The 25,760-nt window shown below is 47.9% G+C and overlaps 1 protein-coding gene across 3 annotated transcripts in view; it reads right to left on the bottom strand.

The window, feature by feature from the left end:
* The window catches only part of fbxo15 (F-box protein 15), a 54,722-nt gene extending 30,377 nt beyond the window's left edge, over positions 1 to 24,345 (bottom strand). The window contains exons 1-4 of one of the 3 annotated variants that reach the window (XM_038810058.1): positions 24,026 to 24,345; positions 22,642 to 22,743; positions 6,708 to 6,812; positions 5,386 to 5,628 (exon numbers count right to left, since the gene is read on the bottom strand). In XM_038810058.1, coding sequence (XP_038665986.1) covers positions 5,386 to 5,628; positions 6,708 to 6,812; positions 22,642 to 22,743; positions 24,026 to 24,111 — 536 coding nt within the window. In that variant the 5' untranslated portion in view covers positions 24,112 to 24,345. The remainder of the gene's footprint in view (positions 1 to 5,385; positions 5,629 to 6,707; positions 6,813 to 22,641; positions 22,744 to 24,025) is intronic. The other 2 variants (XM_038810059.1, XM_038810060.1) reach the window with 2 other exon arrangements.
* Positions 24,346 to 25,760: the final 1,415 nt, after the last annotated feature.

Genomic DNA, 25,760 nt, shown 5'->3' with positions numbered 1-25,760 from the left:
AGTCCAAAGATGTGCGGGTTAGGTGGATTGGCCATGCTAAATTGCCCGTAGTGTCCTAATAAAAAAAAAGTAAGGTTAAGGGGGGAGTTGTTGGGCTACGGGTATAGGGTGGATACGTGGGTTTGAGTAGGGTGATCATGGCTCGGCACAACATTGAGGGCCGAAGGGCCTGTTCTGTGCTGTACTGTTCTATGTTCTATGTTCTAAAACACTCAAAGTCTTTGGCCCTTAGCTGCCCAACAAATACAATCACCAGGTTTGTAAATTTAAACACAATAAATTTTATTAATAACAATAACTATAATTAAATGTGCAGCACATACAACATGTTAACCATTAGCTAATTCCTAAGCCCCTTTCCTAGCCTCTACACACACACCAGGCAAACCGAGAGGGAAGAAGAGTGGGGTAAAATAATAACTAAAAGGGATAAAAGTCTTTGTTCCAGATGGTTGTTTCTTGCACATCTTCCTTCAATTTAGGATTTCAGTTCAAGGTTTTTACTGTAGGATCATGCAGATTCTGTGTACAGCTGCGTCACTTTTCTGAAGAAAACACGAGAAAGAGCAGCTTCTTTCCCCAGAGCGTCCAGGATTCCAACTGCTGCCCTGCCTCTCTGAAAATCATCCCACTCAGGCAGGACCAAATCACCGCCTGATACGGGCAGAATATTGCCTCTTCGCCAATTCATTGGCCATAATCCAACCAATAGAACTCAGTGTCACCAATCTCTTTGGTGCCGAAAAGTCTGAGTTCTGCTGTTCAAAGACAGCGCAATGTTCTCTTTTGCAACTTTTGAATTCCTCACTTCCCCTGCATATGTCCATTAAGCATCCATGGATCAAAAATAAAGGAAGGGAAAATAAGGGATTCAACAGGTAGGGGCCTTACATACCTCCCTCGCTAAAGGAATGAAACGTCAGGGCACTGGCATTTCAATATAATAATCTTTACTATTGTCACAAGTAGGCTTACATTAACACTACAATGAAGTTACAGTGAAAATCTCAGTCACCACACGCCGGCACCTGTTCGATGACACAGAGAGAGAATTCAGAATGCCCAATTCACCTCACAAGCACGTCCTTCGGGACTTGTGGGAGAAAACCGGAGCACCCGGAGAAAACCCATACAGACACGGGGAGAACGTGCAGACTCCACACAGACAGTGACCCAAGCGGGAATCGAACCCGGGACCCTGGTGCTGTGAAGCAACAGTGCTAATCACTATGATACCGTGCCACCACTGTGAGATATGCATGACATAATCACAAACATGTATCCATTCATTCAACTCCAGTATACAAGTTCCCTTCCAAGTCTCTACATTGGTAATGAGTCAGCTCTTAAACCCGTGACAAAGCATTCGCTATCACATTATCCTTTCCAGGGATACATACAATTTTAACATTGAACTGTTGTAATCACAAATTCCAACGGAATAATTTTGCAGTCCGGGTTTTAAACTTTTCTATAAACGCAAGCGGATTATGGTCTATATAAACTAAACTTTGCTCGTTGTCATGCCGGACATATACTTCAAAATGCTGAAGGGCTAGTAGAAAGGCTAAGGCTTCCTTATCAATGGTAGAATACTTTCTTTGGTACGGATGTTTTTTGAAAAATATCCCACTAGCATCGCTATTCCTGCATTGTCGTCTTGTAGTCGCACTGCCCCTACCCCCAGATCACTGGCATCTATAGCCATTTTAAATGGTTTGATAAAGTCCGGGGCTTCTGTGGACCACAGCATTTTTACTCTTTTCCGAAACATAGTCAACATGCACTGTATTTCAGTTTCTAGCTGAGCCAATCTCCGTAGTTTTAATCAAGACAGATGTGGTTTTAATGTTTCGTACGTCTTCATCATGATTATTTAACCCTGATCTCCACAAATCTGTCTATATTTATTCAGTATCTTTATTAGATCGTCTCTCCGTTCTTCTTCGGTTTTAGAACTCGCTCCAATATCGTCAAACAGTGTCTTGTTTTCATTCTCTTCTTCAAAATCAAAATCTCTTTGTCAGGTTTCTGGCTGTCCAAATTGAAGCAGACCCCTTGAATTAGTTTCTTCTGCATTCCTGTTTCTTTCTGTCTCTCATGTAATGTAGCCAATCTTTTCTGATTGTCCAATAAAGGTTTATCCAAATTTCAGGGATCTTCTGCAGCCAAACCACAAGCAGTATTGTTAATGCTGAGGGAAATATTTTGTTCATTTTTAGTGAAAAAACACTTTTCACCCGCTCCAGATTTATGTTTTTTTTTACTTCACATGGTTACTTTTAGCTATAAGTAAAACTGAGGGTTCAATCTTTGCACAATTGGCTGGCTTCATATGCACCACTCTTGGTTTTACAGCTTTTACCTCCATCAGAGTCTTCGTAATCACGGTATTTATCTCCATTTAGTAATATGGCCTTATACAACTTGTGCTTTCCAGATTTCAACTTTCTCCTTTAATTTCAGATATACTAGGGCAGCATGGTGGCGCAATGGTTAGTACTGCTACCTCAAGGCACCAAGGTCCCAGCTTCGACCCCAGCCTTGGGTTACTGTCGGTGTGGAGTTTGCACATTCTCCCAGTGTTTGCATGGGTCTCACCTCCACAACCCAAAGATGTGCAAGGTAGTTGGAGTGGCCACGCTAAATTGCCCTTAATTGGAAAAATGAATTGGGTACTCTAAATTTAAAAAATAATCATTATTTTAGATATACCAAGGTGAAACTTGTGGGTAGGTGTTTCAAAGGTGGATGTGTGAATTGAAGAGACATTGTTCCTTTAAATGGTGGTGGCCTGCAACTATTTTTCACATCATTATCAGAATCAGAGGATTACACATTGTTGGATCTATGAACTTTCTGTTTTTTGTTAACACATGTGGTTGCAGAATCACTGTATGGTTCTTCATATACCTTCCTCTTCATTTTCGGAAGAAATTGATCTCTACTTATTTCATCTCCTTTGCTGTTTGCTTCCTTTACCTTAAAAGAGGCACTGTGTGCCTTCAAAATGATGTGGGTTAATCAGCCATTTACTTTGTGTTATTTCACAGGCATTGCTGTCCTTATCCCGAATAGCTGATGCTATGTTATTGCTGTCTTCATCCTGAATAGCTGATGCCGTGCTAATATGTATATTTTCCTGCAAGACAGGCATGCTCTGGGAAATATTTATACTGAAAGTGGATGCCAATGGTTTTACTGCAAAAGGCTGTAACAAATTAGTTTTAGGAAAGTCCAATTCACTTCTTCTTTAGCTTTGGAAGAATGACTTGCCATCTGTTCAAGATCAGTAAGTGACAGGTCTATTCGGTTGCAGTTTTTTAACATTTCTTCACAATCAAAATCCAAATTGGATTCAGAACTCTGGTCAGAATCGTCATCATTCTTAATGCTATTAGATTCAGATTCTCTTTCTTAGGACCAACTTCACTCTTGGGGAGTTCTCAGAATCCGGTTTTCTACTAGATTGTATCTTTGAAAATCCTCCGTGAGGAATCATTCTTGTAGAGATAATTTCAACAGTATCAGCAGAAGGAGATTCACTACTATTATCATTTGATGTGCGATTAATGTCTTTCAACATTTCTTTCTTTGATGCCCAACGGGTTTTCCTAATTCCCACTTCTCCTACCAATAGTATCTCTTGCATTATCATCAGTATTTCCCTCGTGAAGCTACAAACTTCACTCCTGCCAAATAATTTCTCAAAAGTACATCTACTCTGTCCATTGGTAACTCCTTGACCACTCCAACAATTACTGAACCTGACACTAAATCACATTCCAATTGTACTTTATACAAGAGAACCAGATACAATATTCACCTATCCCCTTCACTAATACCTTAATTTGCATTGAACTCTCTGGAGGGAAAACCAAATCCTTCTCAAGTAAGAAAGTTTGCGTAGCACCTGTCTTCCTTAAAATAAAATAGTTATGGGTTTGGCTATCCCAGCTATCCATTCCTTACCTTGGCTACCTACCTTGCTTTCACTCTCTCACTTTCTATCCTTTTCAAAATTATGGGGGTGATGGAACAAAGGTTTAAATTTATGGATTAGCTCATAATTGTCAGCCATTATTGCTGCTTGTCTAACGGTTTTCACCTTTTGGTCTCAAACATGAGTTCTTACCTCAGAAGCTAAGGAATTCTTAAATCCTTCTGAGTGAATGGAGCCTCATAGGTAATTTTAATTCCCAATGCTCAAACCCATCTATTAAAATTGTTCTGCTTAACCCTTTCGAATTCGGCATACGTCTGTCCTGAGGACGTGTCTCGGGAACCAATTCAAATGCACCCAGAAAGTCTTTTTTATTTCATCATAAATTCTTAGACACCCCCTGACAGGGAAGCATAAACTCCCTGTGCCCACCCGTCAATTTACTTTGCATGGGTAATGTCCACTTTTCTTTTGGCCATTCCGTTTGGGTTCTTATTTTCTCAAATGCCCTAAAAAAGGTTTCTACTTCCTTCTCTACACGATGGGGAGGGCGAAAGGCCATGATGTGCAGTTTTAGATGAGTGAACACTACCCATGGTCTCACCACCACCTTCTCGAGGGCAATTAGGGATTGGCAATAAATGCTGGCCTAACCAACGACATTCTTCCCATGAATGAATAGTTTTTAAAAACCCTGATATTGTCTGCCAAAAAAGTCACCAGGCACTTGTGCAGCATGATAGGACATACACTCTGTATTTATGTTAAGTACATTTATAATGCAGACAAAGTAGCAGTCAGTTGGTGCACAGCAAGTTGCCACAACATCACGGAGATGACCAGACACCTATTTTTTTGGCAATGCAGGCTGAAAGATAAATATTTATCAGGACACCAAGAATACACTCCTGATACTTTGCTTTATAAAATTAAAATGATTTTGTACTATAAATTCCACTTTATGTATATGTTATGCTGCTAGCCATGCTAGACAGGTGTGGGTGAGAAAAGTGGCTAAAAGAACAAAAAAAAGAGAACCTAAAGTTACATGGTAACAGAAACAAACCCAGCTGCATTCTGGTAGCAGAAAATCTGGTGAAATAATACATCACACCACGGTTCTTGTTTGGACATTTTCTACAGAAAGGGTGGCATTAGTGAATTCAAATTCTATTCCAAATGGAGGCCCACATATTGAGAAATATTTCTTTAAGAATTATGATACTTAGGAGATCAATACAGAGCTGACTGACATCACATGTTTGCCACCATTGCCTTTTGTTCAAAATAATCTGCAAAGGAAGATAATTTGAAGAAACGATAATCGGTAAGCTCTACATTTCCAACATCAAATAGTCCTGAATTATTAATATTGCAATTCTCCCCATCGCATTTACTTCTAATTCTCCTAGTACAAATTTGTACTGAAAGTTTAATCTTACTTCACAGCTTCTTTGAGCTTTGATGGCAATCCTGTGTAGCGGTTAATGGGTTTCAACAACTGTCCTACTCCTCTTGTGCCCAAGCCTGCACATTTGCGGATGTACTCTTTTTTCCAAAATCCTGCTGGGCTGTCCAGTATTGAGATTTTACTGAGCTCTTCAGTAGCTGTGTCTACAGTCTTGGGTTTCCAGGCTTTCCTTTTGCAAGCAAAATACTTGCAGTAGATTCGGTGCCAAATTAAACTAGAAGATACAGAAAGCATAATGTTTTTTAATTGTACTATAACATTTTAAAGGCAGGTCGCTGTATGCCATCATCATAATTTGGCAATAAATATGGCAAAATAAGATGTAATGGACTCAAAATTACACTGAGATATTCACATACAGAAGCTTGAAAGATTTTGCAAAAATTATCTTCTCTGCTGCAGAGACATTAGTGCATTTATTTTAAAGACGCAAAGAGAATTTCCAATGAAACCATTAAGCTATGAGTGGCAATGGTGTATTTTAAAGCCTTAATTGACTACAATAAATAATGGGTATAATCTAAAGTGATAGAAAACAAAAATATTCTGCACATTATTTAAATACAATAGCAAAAAAAGTAATAATATACATGTATAAAACATTATTCAAACAAACAGAGGGCCTGTTGCAACATTACATGCAATACCTACGATGACATGGACAGCACTGTGATAGAAGTATTGTTGAACTAATGCCATAATATTATTTTATAGGAATTGATCTTGAGAAATTTGCCTGGTCAGAATTCCAGAAATTTTAATAAACAGGCATGTTTCTTTTAAAAAATATAAAAATATCAGAACAGCTTAATTTCTTGAAGAGCTAGCGTATTTAAAAAGTTGAGGCTTATTTTAGGTTTTAAAAATATTACAATGCTCAGAAGCATTTTTCCAACCCCCGAGTTGAGTTACCCTCACCCTTCCTCGAGCCTCTTTCCCATTCTCTGTCCCCATATATTGTTTTCCCTCCACCCGCTAACCTTGCCTGGTGTGAAGACAGCACATTTGATCTTGGCTGCCTGTTTACCATGCCAAAAGTGATCAACATGCAAGTATGGCTCTTGATTTCCCCCTGAGAAAATTAAGTGATAACTCTGCTAATCAAAATAAATGGTTGCTCATTACGAGATGCAAGACAAATTCCAGAACTTCAGTACTTCACAGCCTGGTCAAAATGTGCCAGGTGAGATTTGGGATTTAAATTACAGGATGATTGCTTCACATGCAAAGATTGCTTCAATAAGATTAAACAGTACCCAAGAACCTTCATCAGCAGCAAAAATGTTCACTTACTTGTCATTAGACACCTGGTAAAAGGACTTGCTGACACATCCTGCACACAACAAGGATGATATATCTAAGTAGGAAAAGATTTGCTGAAGAATCTCCCATGGTAAGCTAGAAATAATTTTCAGATGATTATGTTGTTGTGTGAAATGTAAGATATAACACCATCCAACACATCCTCATTTTGGTGACCTGAAAATATACTCAAAATAATTTTTACTCAATTGCTTTAACAGTGAAAAGATACACATCACTATGCGAGTTTTGGGAAATGGTTGACAGATGTTCACAAAATTAATTTCTTAGCACATTGGAGACAGCCTTTAAAGTGTTTGAGTTTTCTATAAACAAAAGATATTTACTGTAATTCTGACACTCCAAAACAAGATTGTTTCATAGCTAAAATTGACAAGGCTCCAGCAACACAGGCTCTGGCATTCAAGATGCTGGCTGAACTACTGCACTAATTCCCACTTTCTTATTCAACCCCCATATCCAGTGATAACTTTATTGCCAAAAATTAATCAGTCTCAGTCATGAACATACTTCATATCAAAGCACCCACAGTCCTCGGGGTAGAGAATCTGAAGATTCACAGCCCTCTCAAATGATAATATCCCTCCTCATCCCCTGAGGGATCAGGCAAGAAAGTGGAGCTGAAGTTAAGAAGAAAAAATCAGAATGATCTGACTAAATAACAGACCAAGCGTGAAAGACCACATGGTCCTGCTCCTATTTCTTATGTTCTTAAAATGTCTCACTCCATGGGCGGGATTCTCCAGTACCCGTCAGGGCGGGGGGTCCCGGCGGGACGGAGTGGCGTGAACCACTCCGGCATCGGCCCGCCCCAAAGGTGCGGAATCCTCCGCATCTTCAGGGGCTAGGCCGCGCCGGAGTGGTTTGCGCCCTGCCGGCCAGCGTGGAAGGCCTTTGGCGCTGTGCCAGCCGGGGCCGAAGGGACTCCACCAGCCGGCGCGGGACCGCGCATGTGCGGAGGACCACACAGCCGGCGTACAGGAAAGAGTGCCCCCACGGCACAGGCCCACCCGCGGATCAGTGGGCCCCGACTGCAGGCCAGGCCACCGTGGGGGCACCCCTTGGGGCCAGATTGCCCCGCGTCCCCCCAGGACCCCGCCCGCGCCGCCGGTATGGGACCGAGTCTAATTTATGCCGGCGGGACTGGCAAAGGATGGGCGGGACTTCGGCCCATCGCGGGTTGGGGAATCCCGCCCCATATTTTGGATTAAGACTAGACTCTTCAGCCAGGGAAATGCCTCTTAACATCTACCTTGTCAAACACCACGAAGACTTTTCCACGCTTCAATTTGATCACAACTCATTCTTCTAAATGCCAGAGGATAAAGGCCCATTCTACTACAATCAGTCCTTAAAGCACAGTCATTTCAGGCCAGGGATCAATCGAGTAAACATTTGATGTAGCTCCTTTAAAGGAAAGTGTTTTCATCCTTGGTCAAGGAGATGAAATTTGTGCACAAAACACCAGGTGCGATCTTATCAAATCCCTACAAAAATGGAAGATTTCCTTACTCTAACACCAACCCCTTAGGAATAAGGGTGGATATACCATTTACCTTCTGATTTTCTCACTGTACCTGAATAGAGGGATTACATTTACTACCTCCCAATCCCCATGGATTGTTTTAGAATCTGGAAATTTCTGGAAGAACAAAACAAATGCCTCCACTATCTGTACAGCCACCTCTTAAAACCTGAAGATGTGGGTCATCAGGTCCATGGATGTCAGCTTTTAGTTCTCTTAATTTCTCCAGTATCTTTTGATTTGATTTGATTTATTATCACATGTATCGAAGTATAGTGAAAAGTATTTTTCTGCGGTCAGTGGAACGTACACAGTAGATAAAAAGAATAATCAACAGAGAACATTGACAAATGGTACATCGACAAAGTGATTGGTTACAGTGCGGAACAAGGGGCCAAACAAAGCAAATACATGACCTTGATCACTAATACTAATTACTTGGAAGTCCCTTGCTCTCATACAACCTTTGGTTCCTCACGTTCCAGTATATTTTGCCTTTGTAGTGTGAAGGCAGACAAAATATTTGTTTAACACTCTACCATTTCCTTATTTTCCATTATAATTTCTCTTGTCTCTGCCTCTAAAGGACCCATATTTACTTGTGCCACGCTTTTGCTTTTTACATGTGTGTGAATGCTCGCACAATTTGTAAACTGTTTACCAATTTACTCAATTTTTAATCTCTCTTGATCATTTTCACAATTTTTAAACCACTCAGGCTTACTGCACTTTTGGCAACATTACAAGCTTCTTCTTTTAATTTACTCTACGTTTCCAGCTAGTCAACTGTACATTTTTTTTGACAGAAGTCTTTGGATCCTCACTTGTCTTCAGGTGATGTCCCGGAGGACTGGAGAATAGCCAATGTTGTTCCTTTGTTTAAGAAAGGTAGCAAAGATAATCCAGGGAACTACAGGCCGGTGAGCCTTATGTCAGTGGTAGGGAAATTACTGGAGAGAATTCTTCGAGACAGGATCTGCAGTATTAACGAGAGGCAGCATGGTTTTGTGAGGGGGAGGTTGTGTCTCACTAATTTGATAGAGTTTTTCGAAGAGGTCACAAAGATGATTGATGCAGGTAGGGCAGTGGATGTTGTCTATATGGACTTCAGTAAGGCCTTTGAGAAGGTCCCTCATGGCAGACTGGTACAAAAGGTGAAGTCACACGGGATCAGGGGTGAGCTGGCAAGATGGATACAGAACTGGCTAGGTCATAGAAGGCAGAGAGTAGAAATGGAAGGGTGCTTTTCTGATTGGAGGGCTGCGACTAGTGGTGTTCCGCAGGGATCAGTGCTGGAACCTTTGCTGTTTGTAGTATATATAAATGATTTGGAGGAAAATGTAACTGGTCTGATTAGTAAGTTTGCAGACGACACAAAGGTTGGTGGAATTGCGGATGGCGGTGAGGACTGTCACAGAATACAGCAGGATTTAGATCGTCTGGAGACTTGGGTGGAGAGATGACAGATGGAATTTAATCCAGACAAATGTGAGATAATGCATTTTGGAAGGTCTAATGCAGGTAGGGAATATACAGTGAATGGTAGAACCCTCAAGAGTATTGACAGTCAGAGAGATCCAAGTGTACAGGTCCATAGGTCACTGAAAGGAGCAACACAGGTGGAGAAGGTAGTCAAGAAGGCATACGGCATGCTTGCCTTCATTGGCCAGGGCATTGAGTATAAGAATTGGCAAGTCATGTTGCAGCTATATGGAACCTCAGTTAGGCCACACTTGGAGTATAGTGTTCAATTCTGGTCGCCACACTAACAGAAGGATGTGGAGGCGTTAAGAGAGGGTGCAGAAGAGATTTACCAGGATGTTGCCTGGTATGGAGGGCATCAGCTATGAGAAGCGGTTGAATAAACTTGGTTTGTTCTCACTGGAACGACAGAGGTTGAGGGGCGACCTGATAGAGGTCTACAAAATTATGAGGGGCATAGGTGGATAGTCAGAGGCTTTTTCCCAGGGTAGAGGGGTCAATTACTAGGGGCCATAGATTTAGAGGAGATGTACAAGGCAAGTTTTTTTTACACAGAGGGTAGTGGGTGCCTGGAACTCGCTGCCACAGGAGGTGGTGAAAGCAGGGACGATTTAAGGGGCTTCTTGACAAATACATGCAATAGGATGGGAATTGAGGGATATGGACCCAGGAAGTGCAGAAGATTTTAGTTTAGACGGGCAGAATGGTCGGCACAGGCTTGGAGGGCCGAAGGGCCTGTTCCTGTGCTGTACGTTGCTTTGTTCTTTGTATTTTCAGTACAGTTTTTAATCTGTGAAAGGAATGTAAATTCATTGAGAATTATACATTTTTCTTTAAATGTTTGATTTTGCTATATCTTGTCATGTCTTTTCATCTACTTTCACAACCTAACTCAGCCAACCCATCTTAAATGTAAGACCCCGGTTCTAATCTTAATTGCATTACTCTCGAACTTAAATGAAATGTTATCAAACTATGATTACTACGTAACATTTTAACGTAAGATTAATTAATTCTGTTTCATTACACTATACCCGAGATACCAGATCTAAAATAGCATATTCCCTAGTTAGTTCCTGACGAGAGGCTTCTGGAAGACCACATTTTACAAACCTGCTCTCCCAAGGTACTTTTACCACATTTGGTTTGCCCAGGCCAGTTCAGCCTCCCAGGTTACTGCATTACTCTTGTGACATTAACTCCTCTAATTTGCTGCTGCATACTCTGTCCGATACCATCACATACAACAAGTAATTAAGTCACCTACAAACAACTCCATCATTGTTTTCTGCCTTCAGTCATTTCTTAGCTCCACCCTTACTGATTTTCAGGTTAAGATCCTCTTTCCCAACTGCCTTTTTCTTTTATCATTTGGGTATCCCATCTCCTTTTCCATTTTGCCTAATTTTTCCTAAAAGTCCAGAAGCCTGAAATAATCAATTCCCAATGTCAGTCACCTCACAACAATGTCTCATTATTGGATCAAAGTCATTTATCTCTATTTCTGTCAACAATTCATCCACTTCTTCAGAAATGCTTTATGCATCCACATCTACGGCATCTTTAATTTTAACTGGTTAATATTTTTCCCCATGATTCTTGTCTGCCCATTTGTGCCAGCTGATTTCCTGTTGTAGTCCTCACTGTTTGCACACTTCCAAGTTTGTCTAAGGAAAGCCTCCAAATGCTCCTGCTCCGACGTCTCCGTTATCAAAATGACGTCTAAGTAAACAGTGACACATGGTAAACCTCTCAAGATGCCCTCCCTGACGCGTTGAAAGATAGCGCAGGCAGAGGATGCTCCAAAGGGCAACCGTGTATACTCATACAGGCCTCTGTGTGTATTAATAGTTACATATGGCCGGGAAGCAGGGTCCAGCTCCAACTGTAGGTAGGTGTGACTACAAGCTTCGCGTAGAGATCTTCTATGCGGGGCATTGGATTTTGGTCGAGCCGGGAAGCGATATTCACTGGATGTTTATAGTCGCCACACAAGCGAACCGTGGCATCTGGCTTCATTACTGGTACAGCTGGTGCTGCCCAGTCAGCAAAACGGACGAGCCTGACAATACCCAAGGACTCCAAACGAGTGAGCTTGACTGCTACCTTGTCGAGCAAGGCATAAGGCACCGGGCCTGCCCGGAAATAGCACGCCGTGGCTCCTGGTTCATCCTGAATGAAAACCGGGCTGGAGCACATCTGGGTACTATCCTAGCACCTCTTGTCAATCCTCCAGAACCTGCCACTGCAGCCGCAAATGGCGCAATCAGTCCCGACCCAACAGGCTGGGCCCATGGCCGTGCACCACGATAAGTGGGAACCACCCATCCTGGCGTCCATGAAGAACAGGGGTCATCGTAGTTCCTGCAATGTCCAATGGTTCCCCCGTGTAGGTGGCCAACCTGGCCTGTGTATTGGTTAATGCAAGGGTCTGTATACCCTGCTTGATGTGGTCGAATGTCCTCTGGGCAATCACGGAAACCGCTGCGCCAGTGTCCAACTCCATCTTAAGCGGGTTACCATTGACCCGTACTGTCACCTTAATGGGGGCCACACGGGGAGGTGCCACACAATGCAGCTGCAGGCAGTCATCCACCGTCTCCACGTCCTCGGGAGTAGACGCCGCAGGTTCACCCAATGGAAGGTATGGCCCCTGGGCTGGCCACAGTTTGTTGGAACGACGGCGTCTCTGGCACCCCCAGGCCCAGCATCCGCGATGGGGTCGGCATCCACACGTCAGACACTGACATGGTTCCTCATCCATCGTTCTGGAGAAGGCCCCCTTCGGGGAGGAAAGTCTGGCCGCCACTGGCATTGATCCGGATGCCACCCCGCCCCAAGGCACGGCAGAGGTGCAGGGAAAAGATTTTGGCGGAAAGGGTCGCGCCCTAAGGCATGCACCTCCATTCCGTGTAGCTTCTGCACGTCCCACTCTGCTCTCTCGGGACAACACTATCTGAATGGCCTGTTGAAAAGTCAATGAGTGCTCGGCTAACAACTTCCTCTGGGTGGCCACATTGTTAATACCGCAAACCGAGCCGAGGAGCCGGAGCCGAGGAGCCGGAGCGGAGGAGCCGGAGCGGAGGAGCCGAGGAGCCGGAGCGGAGGAGCCGGGGAGCCGAGGAGCCGGAGCCGAGGAGCCGGAGCGGAGGAGCCGAGGAGCCGGAGCGGGAGCGGAGGAGCCGGAGCGGAGGAGCCGGAGCGGCGACAGGGGGGCCCAACAGCAGCAGGTCCATCCCCTCTCCCTCCCCCCCCCCCCCCCCCCCACGCGGGCCAGGAGCGGTGCGGCGGCGGCGGCGGCCCCTCTTCTCTCCCCCCCCCACGCGACCCAGGAGCGGTGCGGCGGCGGCGGCCCCTCTTCTCTCCCCCCCCCCCCCCCCCCGCGGGCCAGGAGCGGTGCGGCGGCGGCGGCGGCCCCTCTTCTCCCCCCCCCCCCCCCCCCCCCAACGCGGGCCAGGAGCGGTGCGGCGGCGGCGGCCCCTCTTCTCTCCCCCCCCCCCCCCCCCACGCGGGCCAGGAGCGGTGCGGCGGCGGCGGCCCCTCTTCTCTTCCCCCCCCCCCAGCCAGCAGCGGGGACCCCCCCCCCAGCCAACAGCGGGGACCCCCCCCCCCAGCCAGCAGCGGGGACCCCCCCCCCCCCAGCCAGCAGCGGGGACACAACCCCCCCCCCCCCAAGCCAGCAGCGGGGACACAACCCCCCCCCCCCCCCCCAGCCAGCAGCGGGGACACAACCCCCCCCCCCCCCAGCCAGCAGCGGGGACACAACCCCCCCCCCCCCCCAGCCAGCAGCGGGGACACAACCCCCCCCCCCCCCCCAGCCAGCAGCGGGGACCCCCCCCCCCCCCCCAACCAGCAGCGACCACCGGCCCACTCGCCCCTCCCCCCCCCCCCCCAACTGCTGTGACCACCACGTGGCAAAGACAAAGGGACTCTCTCTCCTGGTTGAGTGGGGAAAAAAGAAAAAAGAGACTTGTATTTCTGTTCTTCCCAAAAGAAAACTGGTAAAGAGAAAAGGGGTAGGGGAAATAAATTTTAAAAAAAAAAAATATATATATATATATATATACATACATATATAGATATATAATAATAAATAAAATAAAAATAGGGTGCGGAAAAGGGGGAAAAAGAAGAACAAGGAGAGAAGAAAAGATGAAGGGGAAGGGGGAGAAAAAAGTGCCAGAAAGGAGCCAAGAGAAAGGGGGCACCGGAAGTAGACTGGGCAAAGGGAAAGCCAGCTCGGGCGAACGAGTCAACACGTGAAGCGGCGGGAAGGATGCTTCGCCGCATCCAGAAGAGCTGGACGGGCGGGCAACCTCTCCCCTGGGGTTAGAGGGGGGCGTGAATTGGAAGGAAGCCTTTGCCGAGGTGGTGAGGGAGCAGCTGCAGGCATTCAAGGCAGAGTTAAAAGCAGACGCAGAGGCCGCAGCACAGGCAGCAGTGACCAGGGCCATGTCAGGGGTGCAGCAGGTTCTGACCAGATTGGAGAAGAAAGTGGATGCCCAAGGGAAGATACTGGAAGCCCAAGGGAAGATACTGGAAGCCCAGGGGGCAACCATTAAAGAGCTGGAGAAGGCAGCGACTGACGCGAGCGACCGGGTCATATCCCTGGAGAGGGGAATGGTGAAACTGAGTGCAACACAGGGGAGCCTGAAGGGCAGGGTAGACGACCAGGAGATCAGCTCGAGAAGGCAAAATATCAAGATAGTGGGCCTGCCAGAGGGGATAGAGGGTAGAAATCCCACAACATTCGTGGCTGCGATGCTGGGCTCCTTAGTGGGGCGGGAAACTTTTCCCACCCCACCGGAAATGGACAGAGCTCATCGGTCACTGCGCCCGAAGCCCAAGGAAGGGGAAAAACCGAGAGCAGTTATAGCCAGACTGCACCGGTACCGGGATAGGGAGACAATCCTGCGCTGGGCCAAGGAGAATAGAGCCTGCAATTGGGACGGGCACGCCATCCGAATCTACGAGGATTTTGGAGCGGACATAGCTAAGAGACGGGCGGAGTTCAACAGAGCGAAAGCAGCTCTCTATAAGAACAAAGTACGTTTTGGTATGCTGTACCCAGCAAAACTCTGGGTCACATACCAACACAAGGAATATTTCTTTACAGCCCCTGCCGAGGCGAATAGATTCGTCGAGGAGCACGGGCTGGAAAAACGCCATGGGAAGTAGGGACGAGGGGCCCATGGCAAGGAGACACGTCATGCCGACGGGGGGGTGGGGAGGGGCGAGGCAAAGCCAGCCCCCTCCCCCCTGGCAGAAACACCCAGAACGGAAAACAACCCAATGCCCTAGGGCCCGCTCCAGGTGGGAGGCCAGGCCCCGGCACGAGGGAACGGGAGTACTGGAGAGGGGAGAGGGGAAGCGGGACAGCAACCTCCGAGAGGGGAGCCACCGTGCTAGCAGGAAAGCTAGCGAAGGGGGCGCGCAACAGAGCAGGGCCGCAGCGCACCCCCAACAGGGGGGAAGGCGCCAGGCAGGGGAGGGGGGGGATCACCCATCAAAGGTGGGAGAGCAAATGGGGACAGGAATGGGGGAGAGAGGGGCAATGGAGGGGTACACAGGGGTATCCCCGAAAGGGATAGAGCGGGGGGGGGGGGGGGCACCCGGGGGGGCGAGAGACCAGGGAGGGGAAACGCAGGGACGAAGGGACAAAAGAGGCCAGTAAGGGAATAGGGCCACAAAGTGCCACAGACAAGGGCTCGAAACAGGGAACTGCTGCAAGCACCCACCCAGTACGGTCTGTGGGTGAAGGGGCCCCCCGGAGTGCAGGGGACTACCCGCGTGGCGGACACAAAGTGGACGGCCATGGCGGGTGTCCCCGGGACAAGGGGGAACCCCGGAGCGCAGGGACCCGACCGCATGGGGAGAGCAGTGATAGTGGACATCCTGGACGGCCCCCTAACATAGGGAAACCCCAGAGGGCAGGGGCGCGTCCACCGGACAAATATGGTTAACCCCACAGGAGCAAGGGGGCAGAAGCCCCCCACCAGAATAGTCACCTGGAACGTAAGGGGACTTAACGGCCCAGTGAAGAGATCTAGAGTCCTCACCCACCTTAGAAACATGAGGGCCGACATAGTCTTCCTCCAAGAGACGCACTTGAGGGAGCAGGACCAACTGCGGGTAAGAAAGGGCTGGGTGGGACAAACCTATCATTCCTGTTATGGGGCAAGGGCCAGGGGGGTGGCGATCCTGATTGGCAAGAGGACAATGTTTAGGGCGACAAAGACGGTTACGGACCCAGGGGGACGGTATGTCATGGTCAGCGGGGCCCTGGATGGGGCGCCGGTAGTTCTAGTTAACGTGTACGCGCCCAACTGGGACGACACGAGCTTCATCCAAAAGACCATGGCAGAAATCCCGGACATAGCGACGCACCGACTAATCATGGGGGGGGACTTCAACTGTGTACAGGACCCAACGACGGACAGATCAAACCCCAGAACGGGGAAAACCTCAAACATGGCAAGGGAACTCAGCCACTATATGGAGCAGATGGGAGCAGTAGACCCCTGGAGATTCGCCCACCCGGGGGAGAAAGAATTCTCTTTCTTCTCCCCAGTACACAACGTGTACACCAGAATTGACTTCTTTGTGGTGGGGAAAACGGTGCTTCCAGAGATAGACAAGGTGGAATACTCCGCAATTGTGATATCAGACCACGCTCCACACTACATGGATGTGCGGCTAGAGACGGGAAGGGCCCAGCGCCCCAAATGGAGGTTGGACGGTGCCTTACTAGCTGACAAGGCCTTCAGCGAAAGGATAGCGCAGGCCATAGCGGAGTACACTGAGATCAACCAAAACGGGGAGGTCTCACCCTCCACGTTCTGGGAAGCGCTTAAGGCCGTACTAAGAGGGGAAATCATAGCCTACAAAGCGCAAAGAGATAGGGAGGAAAGGGTGGCTAGGCAGAAGCTGGTCGACTCCATACTGGAGGTAGACCATAAATACTCCGAGGCCCCGACTGTAGAACTCCTGGCGGAGAGAAAAGAATTACAAAGGAACTTTGACCTGCTCTCCACCAGGAAAGCAGTACACCAACTCCGCCAGGCACGCGGGGCCCTATACGAACACGGAGACAAAGCCAGCCGCCTGTTGGCCCACCAGCTGAGAAAGCAGGCAGCCAGCAGAGAAATTGCGCAAATCAGAGATACCAGAGGCACGTTGGAAACAGAACCAGAGAAGATTAACAAAACCTTCAAGGCCTTCTACCAAGAGCTGTACACCTCAGAGCCCCCAACGGGGAAGGCTGGGATGAACCGGTTTCTTGACGGACTGAACATACCAGTTGTGGGAGAGGGCAGAAAACGGGATCTGGAAGCACCACTAGCACTGGGAGAGATCATGGAGAGCATTAGCTCCATGCAGGCGGGGAAGGCGCCGGGACCGGACGGATTCCCGGCGGACTTCTACAAAAAATTTGCGACAGCGCTGGCCCCGCACATGCGGGAGATGTTCACAGACTCGCTAGCTAGGGGCACGTTGCCACCCACGTTAGCACAGGCCTCAATCTCGCTGATACCTAAGAAAGACAAAGACCCAACGGAATGTGGGTCATACAGACCCATATCTCTGCTGAACGCAGACGCCAAAATACTGGCCAAAATCCTAGCCAAAAGGCTAGAAGACTGTGTACCTGAGGTGGTCACAGAGGACCAGACGGGCTTCGTCAAAGGTAGACAGCTTACCGCGAACATCAGGCGCCTGCTGAACGTGATAATGACCCCCTCCGGGGAGAGAACACAAGAGGTGATCGTCTCCCTGGACGCAGAAAAGGCCTTCGACAGAGTCGAATGGAAATACCTCATAGAGGTACTGGAGCGGTTCGGGCTTGGAACAGGGTTCACCGCTTGGGTAAAGCTCCTGTACAACGCTCCCATGGCGAGTGTACAGACCAACAATACCAACTCCCAATACTTCCAGCTGCACAGGGGCACCAGACAAGGATGCCCACTGTCCCCGCTGCTGTTCGCACTAGCAATCGAACCGCTAGCAATCGCGCTCAGGGCAGCAAAAAATTGGAGGGGGATCCGAAGGGGAGGTAGAGAGCACAGAGTCTCACTCTATGCGGATGATCTGCTCCTCTATATCTCGGACCCACAAAGCAGCATGGACGGAATCATCGCGCTCCTGAAAGAGTTTGGAGCCTTCTCGGGCTACAAACTCAACATGAGCAAAAGTGAGATCTTCCCATTACACCCGCAAGGGGGGGGGGGGGGGGGGGGGGGGGGGGGGGGGCAGCACTAAAGGGGCTGCCGTTCAAACAAGCCCGACATAAATTCCGCTACCTGGGGATCCAAATAGCCCATGACTGGAAAGGGATCCACAAATGGAACCTCACCAGCCTGACGGAGGAAGTTAAAAAGGACCTGCAAAGATGGAACACACTCCCGCTCTCCCTCGCGGGGAGAGTTCAGACGATCAAAATGAACGTACTGCCCAGGTTCCTCTTCCTGTTTAGATCCATTCCGATCTACATCCCCAAGGCCTTTTTCAAAGCGCTGGACAAACTCATCATGGCGTTCGTATGGGGGGGTAAAAATGCTAGGATCCCAAAGAAGGTCTTACAAAAAACAAAAACCAGGGGAGGGTTAGCCCTCCCGAATCTACAATTCTACCACTGGGCAGCAACAGCCGAGCGAGTAAGGGGATGGATCCAGGAGCCAGAAGCTGAGTGGGTGCGTGCGGAGGAGGCCTCCTGCATGGGAACCTCCCTCCGGGCCCTCGCCACGGCAGCACTCCCATCCCCACCCAAAAAACACTCCAGCAGCCCAGTGGTGACAGCCACCCTCCAATCCTGGAACCAACTGCGGCAGCAACTTGGCCTGACCAAAATGTCGAACAGGGCTCCCATCTGCAACAACCATAGGTTCAAACCAGCACTGACCGACGCCACCTTCAAAAGGTGGAGGCAGGACGGGGGGACACTGACAGTCAGGGACCTATACACGGACGACAGGATCGCAACACTGGACGAACTGACAGAGAAATTTCAGCTAGCTGGGGGGAACGAGCTACGGTACCTGCAGCTCAAAAACTTCCTACGAAAGGAGACAAGGACGTACCCACAACCGCCACGACAGACACTACTGGAAGACCTACTGGACGCAAGTATCCTAGAGAAAGGGAACTGTAGTGACATGTATGACCGACTGGTAGATAGGGACGACACCGTACTGGACGCAACAAGGAGGAAATGGGAGGACGACCTGGGGATGGAGATCGGGTGGGGACTCTGGAGCGAAGCACTGCATAGGGTCAACTCCACCTCCACGTGCGCAAGGCTCAGCCTGACGCAACTAAAAGTGGTACATAGAGCCCACTTAACAAGAACCCGTATGAGTAGGTTCTTCCCGGAGGTGGAAGACAGATGTGAACGGTGCCAAAGAGGCCCGGCCAACCACACCCACATGTTCTGGTCCTGCCCCAGACTCGTGGAGTACTGGACAGCCTTCTTCGAGGTAATGTCCAAAGTGGTGGGAGTGAGGGTGGAGCCATGCCCGATAGTGGCGGTCTTCGGGGTTTCAGAACAGCCAGATCTATTCCTGGGGAGGAGGGCGGATGCCCTTGCCTTTGCCTCCCTGATCGCCCGCCGTAGAATCCTGTTTGGCTGGCGGTCAGCAGCACCGCCCAGAGCTGCGGACTGGCTGTCCGACCTCTCGGAATCTCTCCAAATGGAGAAAATCAAATTTGCCATCCGAGGGTCGGACGACGGCTTCCACAGAACGTGGGAGCCATTCATGCAACTGTTCCGGGACCTATTTGTGGCCAATGTACAAGAGGAAGAATAGTCGGGGGAAGGTAGCGGGAGGGGGGGGGGGCTACAGGTTCGTTACGGGGGTTCGATGGCTAGCTAAGGCCCAAAACCAAGCTAAATAAACATGTTGAGGGGGGGAGGGGGGGGGGGGGGGGCGCAGTTACTACTACGAAGATGCTTACCTGTAAATATGTATGTTAATTTTTGCGTGTTTGTTTTTGTTTGTTTTTTTTTTTCTCTCTCCTAACAATTTGTAATTTGTTCAATATAAAATACGAAAACTGAATAAAAACATTTATAAAAAAAAAATACCGCAAACCAAACGGTCGCGTAACATTTCTGACAAAATCTCACCATCATCACAGTACTCCGCAATTCTGCATAGCCTGGATAGAAACTCAGCAAAAGATTCTCCTGGGGTCCTCTGTGCGGTATTAAACCGGGAACGCCGGACTATCGTGGACGGGGTTGGGTTAAAATGTTGCCCCACCAAGGTCACAAGTTAATCGAACATCTTGCTGTCAGGCACAGCTGGGTACTTAAGGCTCCTAATCACCCTAAATGTATGCGGGCCGCAGGCGGTGAGCAAAATGACCACCTGGCGCTCGTTTTCGGTGACGTAATTCGCCCGGAAATAGTAACGCATCTGTTGTGCATACTGGTTGCAACTTTCCAGCGCAGCATCAAAGACATCCAAACATCCATACAGAGGCATGGTGCATCAGAAAAAAAACTTCCAACCCTAATCCAACAAAAATCCAGGGAGGTGGCTTCAGCAGCATAGACAGCTATCCACTTTAACGCTCATCACCAGTTTTGTGAGGGCCATGTAGAATCCAGCACGAGTTTGGAGAATCGAAAGAAATAACTTTATTTACAATTATATATATACAACAGCAGAACTCCACCACTGCTCTCTCCTCTCTGGCTGGTTCCACGCTGGCCAGCTCTATTTATGCAGGTGACTCTGCTAATGATTTCTCCGCCCTCCTCATTGAGGGAGCTCATACTCACTAAGGATTGTGCGATGGGCAATAGTCCCCAGCCAGTAGTAATCAGGCAGGTTATAAGTGTCCTCGTGCACAAATCACTGAAACAACAATAAGCAATTAGGAAAACAAATGATATGTTATACTCAAATCCTTTTGCAAAGGTTAAGTAGTATTGCAATCATATAGGGCCTTGGGAGATCAGACTGGAGTACTGTTTACAGTTTGGTCCCCTTACCAAAGGAAGAATAAACTTGCTTTAGCGGGAGTGTAACAACAAGATTCATTAAACTGCCTCAGCGCCAGGGACCTGGGTTCAATTCCAGCCTTGGGTTACTGTGTGGAGCTTGCACGTTCTCCCAGTGTCTGCATGGGGTTCCTCCGGGTACTTCAGTTTCATCCCACAGTCCAAAGAGGTGCAGGTTAGTTGGGTTGACCATGCTAAATTGCCCCCGAGTGTCCGAAAGATTAGGTGGGCACACTGGGTTACATAGATAGAGTGGAGGTGAGACTTGGTAGGGTGCTCTTTCAAAGGGTCGGTGCACTGGTGTGATTTTGTGATTCTATTCTTGGAATAGAGTGGATAGTCATCATTGAGTAAACAAGACGATATTCCCAACAATTTGAAAGAATAAAGGGACTTCATTAAAACATACAAAATTCTTAAGGGGCTTGACAAGGTAGGTGCTAGAGGATGTTCGTCCTGTTTGGCAAGTATAGTGCTCGGGGTCACAGTCTCAGGACGAAGAGTCAAGTTATTCAAGATCAATATAAGGAGTTTCTTCACTCAGGAGGTAATACTCTACTGCAGTGATCTGCTGATGCTCAGCCGTCAATGCTCAGTCAGTGAGCAATACAATTTGTATTCAAAGTGAATTAAAGGATCGGGGGATAACAACGGCAGGTGTGACTGAGGTAGATCTGCCATTACTGAACAGTTGTGCAGGCTCAGTGACCAAATGCCTTCTCCTGCCTCTATTTCTCACATTAAGTTCTTATACCATGTTTACTTGGTAGAAAGGAATAGAGATGACAGAATATATGAATGGAACTCAATGTAGTAATAATTCCCACTCCACAAAGTTAACAGAGAAGGCCCACCAAAGCACTAAAAGAACAGAAGAAATCCATTTGAATGTCGGCATGGAAACTCTGGAATATTTCTTCCTTAAAGTTGTAATTACACATTGTACACTTTTTTAAAAATGGTAATATTTAAAGCGCTCTGTAATTTTCTGACACATCGTTAATCTTAAACAGCTATATTCTGTAAAACACTTTGTGCAATTCACAATTTCGATTACACATAATGTTCTACATAAAAGGAGAGCTTGACAGAAAATTCCCAGGCTGCTTCAAGCCAATACTATTAAAATACAAAACGCTAACAAGGGATTATTTAAGACCTCTTTGAAATAATTATAAATGAGACTATGGGGATGTGAACGCACACATTTCATATTGTTCCAACTGATAGTGTTTAGCTAACGTAATGCATACTTAAAGTGCTTTTAAGTGCGTAGAACTATGCACTTTGAAACAAATGTACTAGTGTTATACAATTTACAATAATTTGGGATGGTAGATCCTCAAATATATTATCTTGGACCACAAACAATTTTAGCAAAATTAATAAGTTGCCTGCTGCACAGCTTCCACTCAAGCACTTCCCTCTACAGTAGTAGGGTGGCACGGTGGCACAGTTGTTAGCACTGCTGCCACACAGCACCAGGAGCCCAGGTTCAATTCCGGTCTAGGCTGACTGTCCGTGTGGACTTTGCATGTTCTTCCAGTTTCTGTGTGGGTTTCCTCCAGGTGCTCTGCTTTCCTCCCACATCACAATGATGTGCAGGTTAGGCGGATTGGCTATGCCAAAAATAGTGCCCCTTTTGGCCAAAAATGTGCACATTTTATGGGGTTACAGGGATAGACCGAGGGAGGGGGCCTCAATGCGCCGAATGGCCTCCTTCTGCATAGTAGGGATGCTCTGGATTGTATGGATAGTGCAGCTAATCTCACAAAGTGGCTGACATTGATAAAAGCAAATGAAAATTGGAACTGTAACATACTAGGGGGAAAAGAGAAACTTTGTCAGGAATATATCAATATCTCTAACTAGTCTTCATCCCTTTTACCAACCTCTCGATGCTGATCAGACTTGCAGATCTCAATTTACCACCTTTTGCTCTACCTAACTGGAAGGACCTCGAAAGCATACTCGTATTCCATTTTTGTCTGAAACTGAAACATTATATTGAATAATTGAACAAAATTGAATAGTTGTTTGATTAGAAAAAAAATACCTATCATAGTTTGAGCATGCAACATCTCTTACGCCAAGTAATTGCAATCAAGGAATTATACATCTATCCAGCCTGCTTTACATAATTTTTAAAGCTTTTAGCGTTATTAAACTAACACAAAAATATCATATCGTTGGATCACAGCTAGTTATTGCTGAGAAGCTAAATCATACTGGGCGATTGCAAGTGATCACAGTCTGGAAACACAAGATGTGGAGATGCTGGCATTGGACTGGGGTGAGCACAGTAAGAAGGGGCTGTTTAGCACAGGGCTAAATCGCTGGCTTTGAAAGCAGACCAAGCAGGCCAGCTGCACGGTTCAATTCCCGTAACAGCCTCCCCAAACAGGCGCCGGAATGTGGCGACTAGGGGCTTTTCACAGTAACTTCGGGCAGCAGGGTAGCATGGTGGTTAGCATAAATGCTTCACAGCTCCAGGGTCCCAGGTTCGATTCCCGGCTGGGTCACTGTCTGTGCGGAGTCTGCACGTCCTCCCCCTGTGTGCGTGGGTTTCCTCCGGGTGCTCCGGTTTCCTCCCACAGTCCAAAGATGTGTGGGTTAGGTGGATTGGCCATGCTAAATTGCCCGTAGTGTCCTAATAAAAGTAAGGTTAAGGGGGGGGGGGGTTGTTGGGTTACGGGTATAGGGTGGATACGTGGGTTTGAGTAGGGTGATCATGGCTCGGCACAACATTGAGGGCCGAAGGGCCTGTTCTGTGCTGTACTGTTCTAAGTCTTACAACACCAGGTTAAAAGTCCAACATGTTTGTTTCAAACGCTAGCTTTCGGAGTACTGCTCCTTCTTCAGGTGAATGAGGAAGGAGCAGTGCTCCGAAAGCTAGTGTTTCAAACAAACATATTGGACTTTAACCTGGTGTTGTAAGACTTCTCACTGGAAACACAAGGTGAGAGGTGATGAGAAGGAACCACTGCGAATGCAGAAAACCCAAGTCAACAGCAAAATGGTGCAAAAGCACAGCGACCTCTGAAAGGCAGGTTAACGACCTGTGATGTGTGACATGGGGTAATGGGAATCAACACTCATTTATCTCCTAATACCAATATCGTGGGTGCATCCAACGGGTAATACCACCGCCAACACTGTGCAACTGGTGCATGCACAGCTGGGCTGGACTATCTGAGCCCCTGACTTGGGCAGCATGCGCTGGGTGGGGCTGGCACACACCTGAGTGACACCTGTCCCCCCTCCCCAGCCACTTACCTGGTGGCCTCGAGCCGCCCGCGGCCGCCGCCGCCCCGCGCCTCCACCCTCGTACCCGGCATAACCCAATCGACACCTGTCGCCATGGAAACCGGCCAGACGCGGATTCGAGGGCGGGTCTAAAGCCACAAACGGTCCCGGCAGTTAGTTCGATCTCGAGGAGGAGCCCACCAACTTCTCAGAGGGACTGTGTGTGGGGTTGTGGGGAGGGGGCGTCATCGGCCCCGCCGACCCAATAATGTGAGGTGGGGGGGTCAAACGTGTCTGTAATCCGCCAATGAGAATTCCATGTTCACGCGGGGACGCATTACAATCAAGGGGCGGGGCATGTGTTGCTGTGACGTTGGTGAGGCGGGGCATGTGTTGCCGTGATGTTGGTGAGGCGGGGCATGTGTTGCCGTGATGTTGGTGAGGCGGGGCATGTGTTGGTGAGGCGGGGCATGTGTTGCCGTGACGTTTTGAGGCGGGGTATATGTTGCCGTGACGTTGGTGAGGCGGGGCCAGGCTTTGGGCGGGCGCCGGTTTGATTGTCTCGAGCCTTCAGCCTGAGAGTGAGCGGTTTGCTCCGAGGCGGAATGTACCCGGTCAACTTGGAAAGCAGGGCCACCTTTCAATTAGTGGGGATTTTTTAGGCTCACCCCCCCTCCCCCAGTTTGGTCACTGCTTATTTGAAACCTCAGACCCCTGAATGAACAGAGAAAACGCAGGAAAAGCTCAGCAGACCTGGCAGGGACTATGGAGAAAGAGAGAGAAAAACAGAGTCAACCTTTCCAGTCCCTGTGACTCTTCCTCTGTACCTTGCCTGTGAGAGCACATTAAAAGGACGCCATAAAAGGAAGTCAGGATTCTGAAGTACCATCTCCCAGAAGTATCCAGTGCTGAGTAAAATGAACATTTTGTTACTATTGCACTTCATGACGACCTACATGGCGGGAGTAACTATGACTCTCTTGGACAGGTCTCCCAAGAGTGTCAATTCTGGCTAGTTACCCTTGTGTTTTAACGTGTTTTTGTCACCACATGGAAAGGCGTGCCTCCACGACGGCCCCGCTGGTAAGTTCAATAGTAGTCACCGACTATTGACAGACTAAACGGCGAGAAAAAGCATGAGACGGCTGTTGTGATCTGCGTGGATCCGAGATATCTTGCGATATCGCTTTGCTAAAAAATTATAGAGATGCTATCACTGATAGATGAGTCCGGTTGGGCTGCGTCAGATGCGTCAGCAGCAGCACTCTGTGAAAAATGCCGATGCTGCCCATGTTCTAGCCGCCCCGCCAGGCTAGTAACAGCGTCCACCTTGCCCCAGACACCAGGTGAAGACGCGAGACCTTTTAGACGATACCTCCTTCCCTATTGGGAGCTGAGTCCGGGTGCCAGACCACAAAGACCAGTATCCCCAATAGTCGATGACGTAAACACTGCTATGGAAGAACCTGAGCGGGCGACCCACCCGACAGGAGTATTAGTTACACAAACCTTCTATAGTAAGAAATATAATAAAGGGAAACAGGGAATGGAAACGGAAAATAATTTGGGTGCACAAAATATGTGCGATGAAACAGCCGATACGGTCGCCTTCATGGAGGAGGTCGTTATCGAACCCAGTTATGACCGAACAGCAGTCAAAGAAGTTACGATCCACTATCCCACCGATGGGTTCTACTGCAGGATTTGCAATACTGTCCTCCCCAGCATGGGACTATTCAATAGTCATATGACAAAACTCCCATCA

This window comes from Scyliorhinus canicula, chromosome 10 (assembly GCF_902713615.1).
Source record: "Scyliorhinus canicula chromosome 10, sScyCan1.1, whole genome shotgun sequence".
Taxonomy (NCBI): domain Eukaryota; kingdom Metazoa; phylum Chordata; class Chondrichthyes; order Carcharhiniformes; family Scyliorhinidae; genus Scyliorhinus; species Scyliorhinus canicula.
The sequence above is the reverse complement of the archived record's forward strand: the minus strand, read 5'-3'. Positions and strand labels throughout refer to the sequence as shown.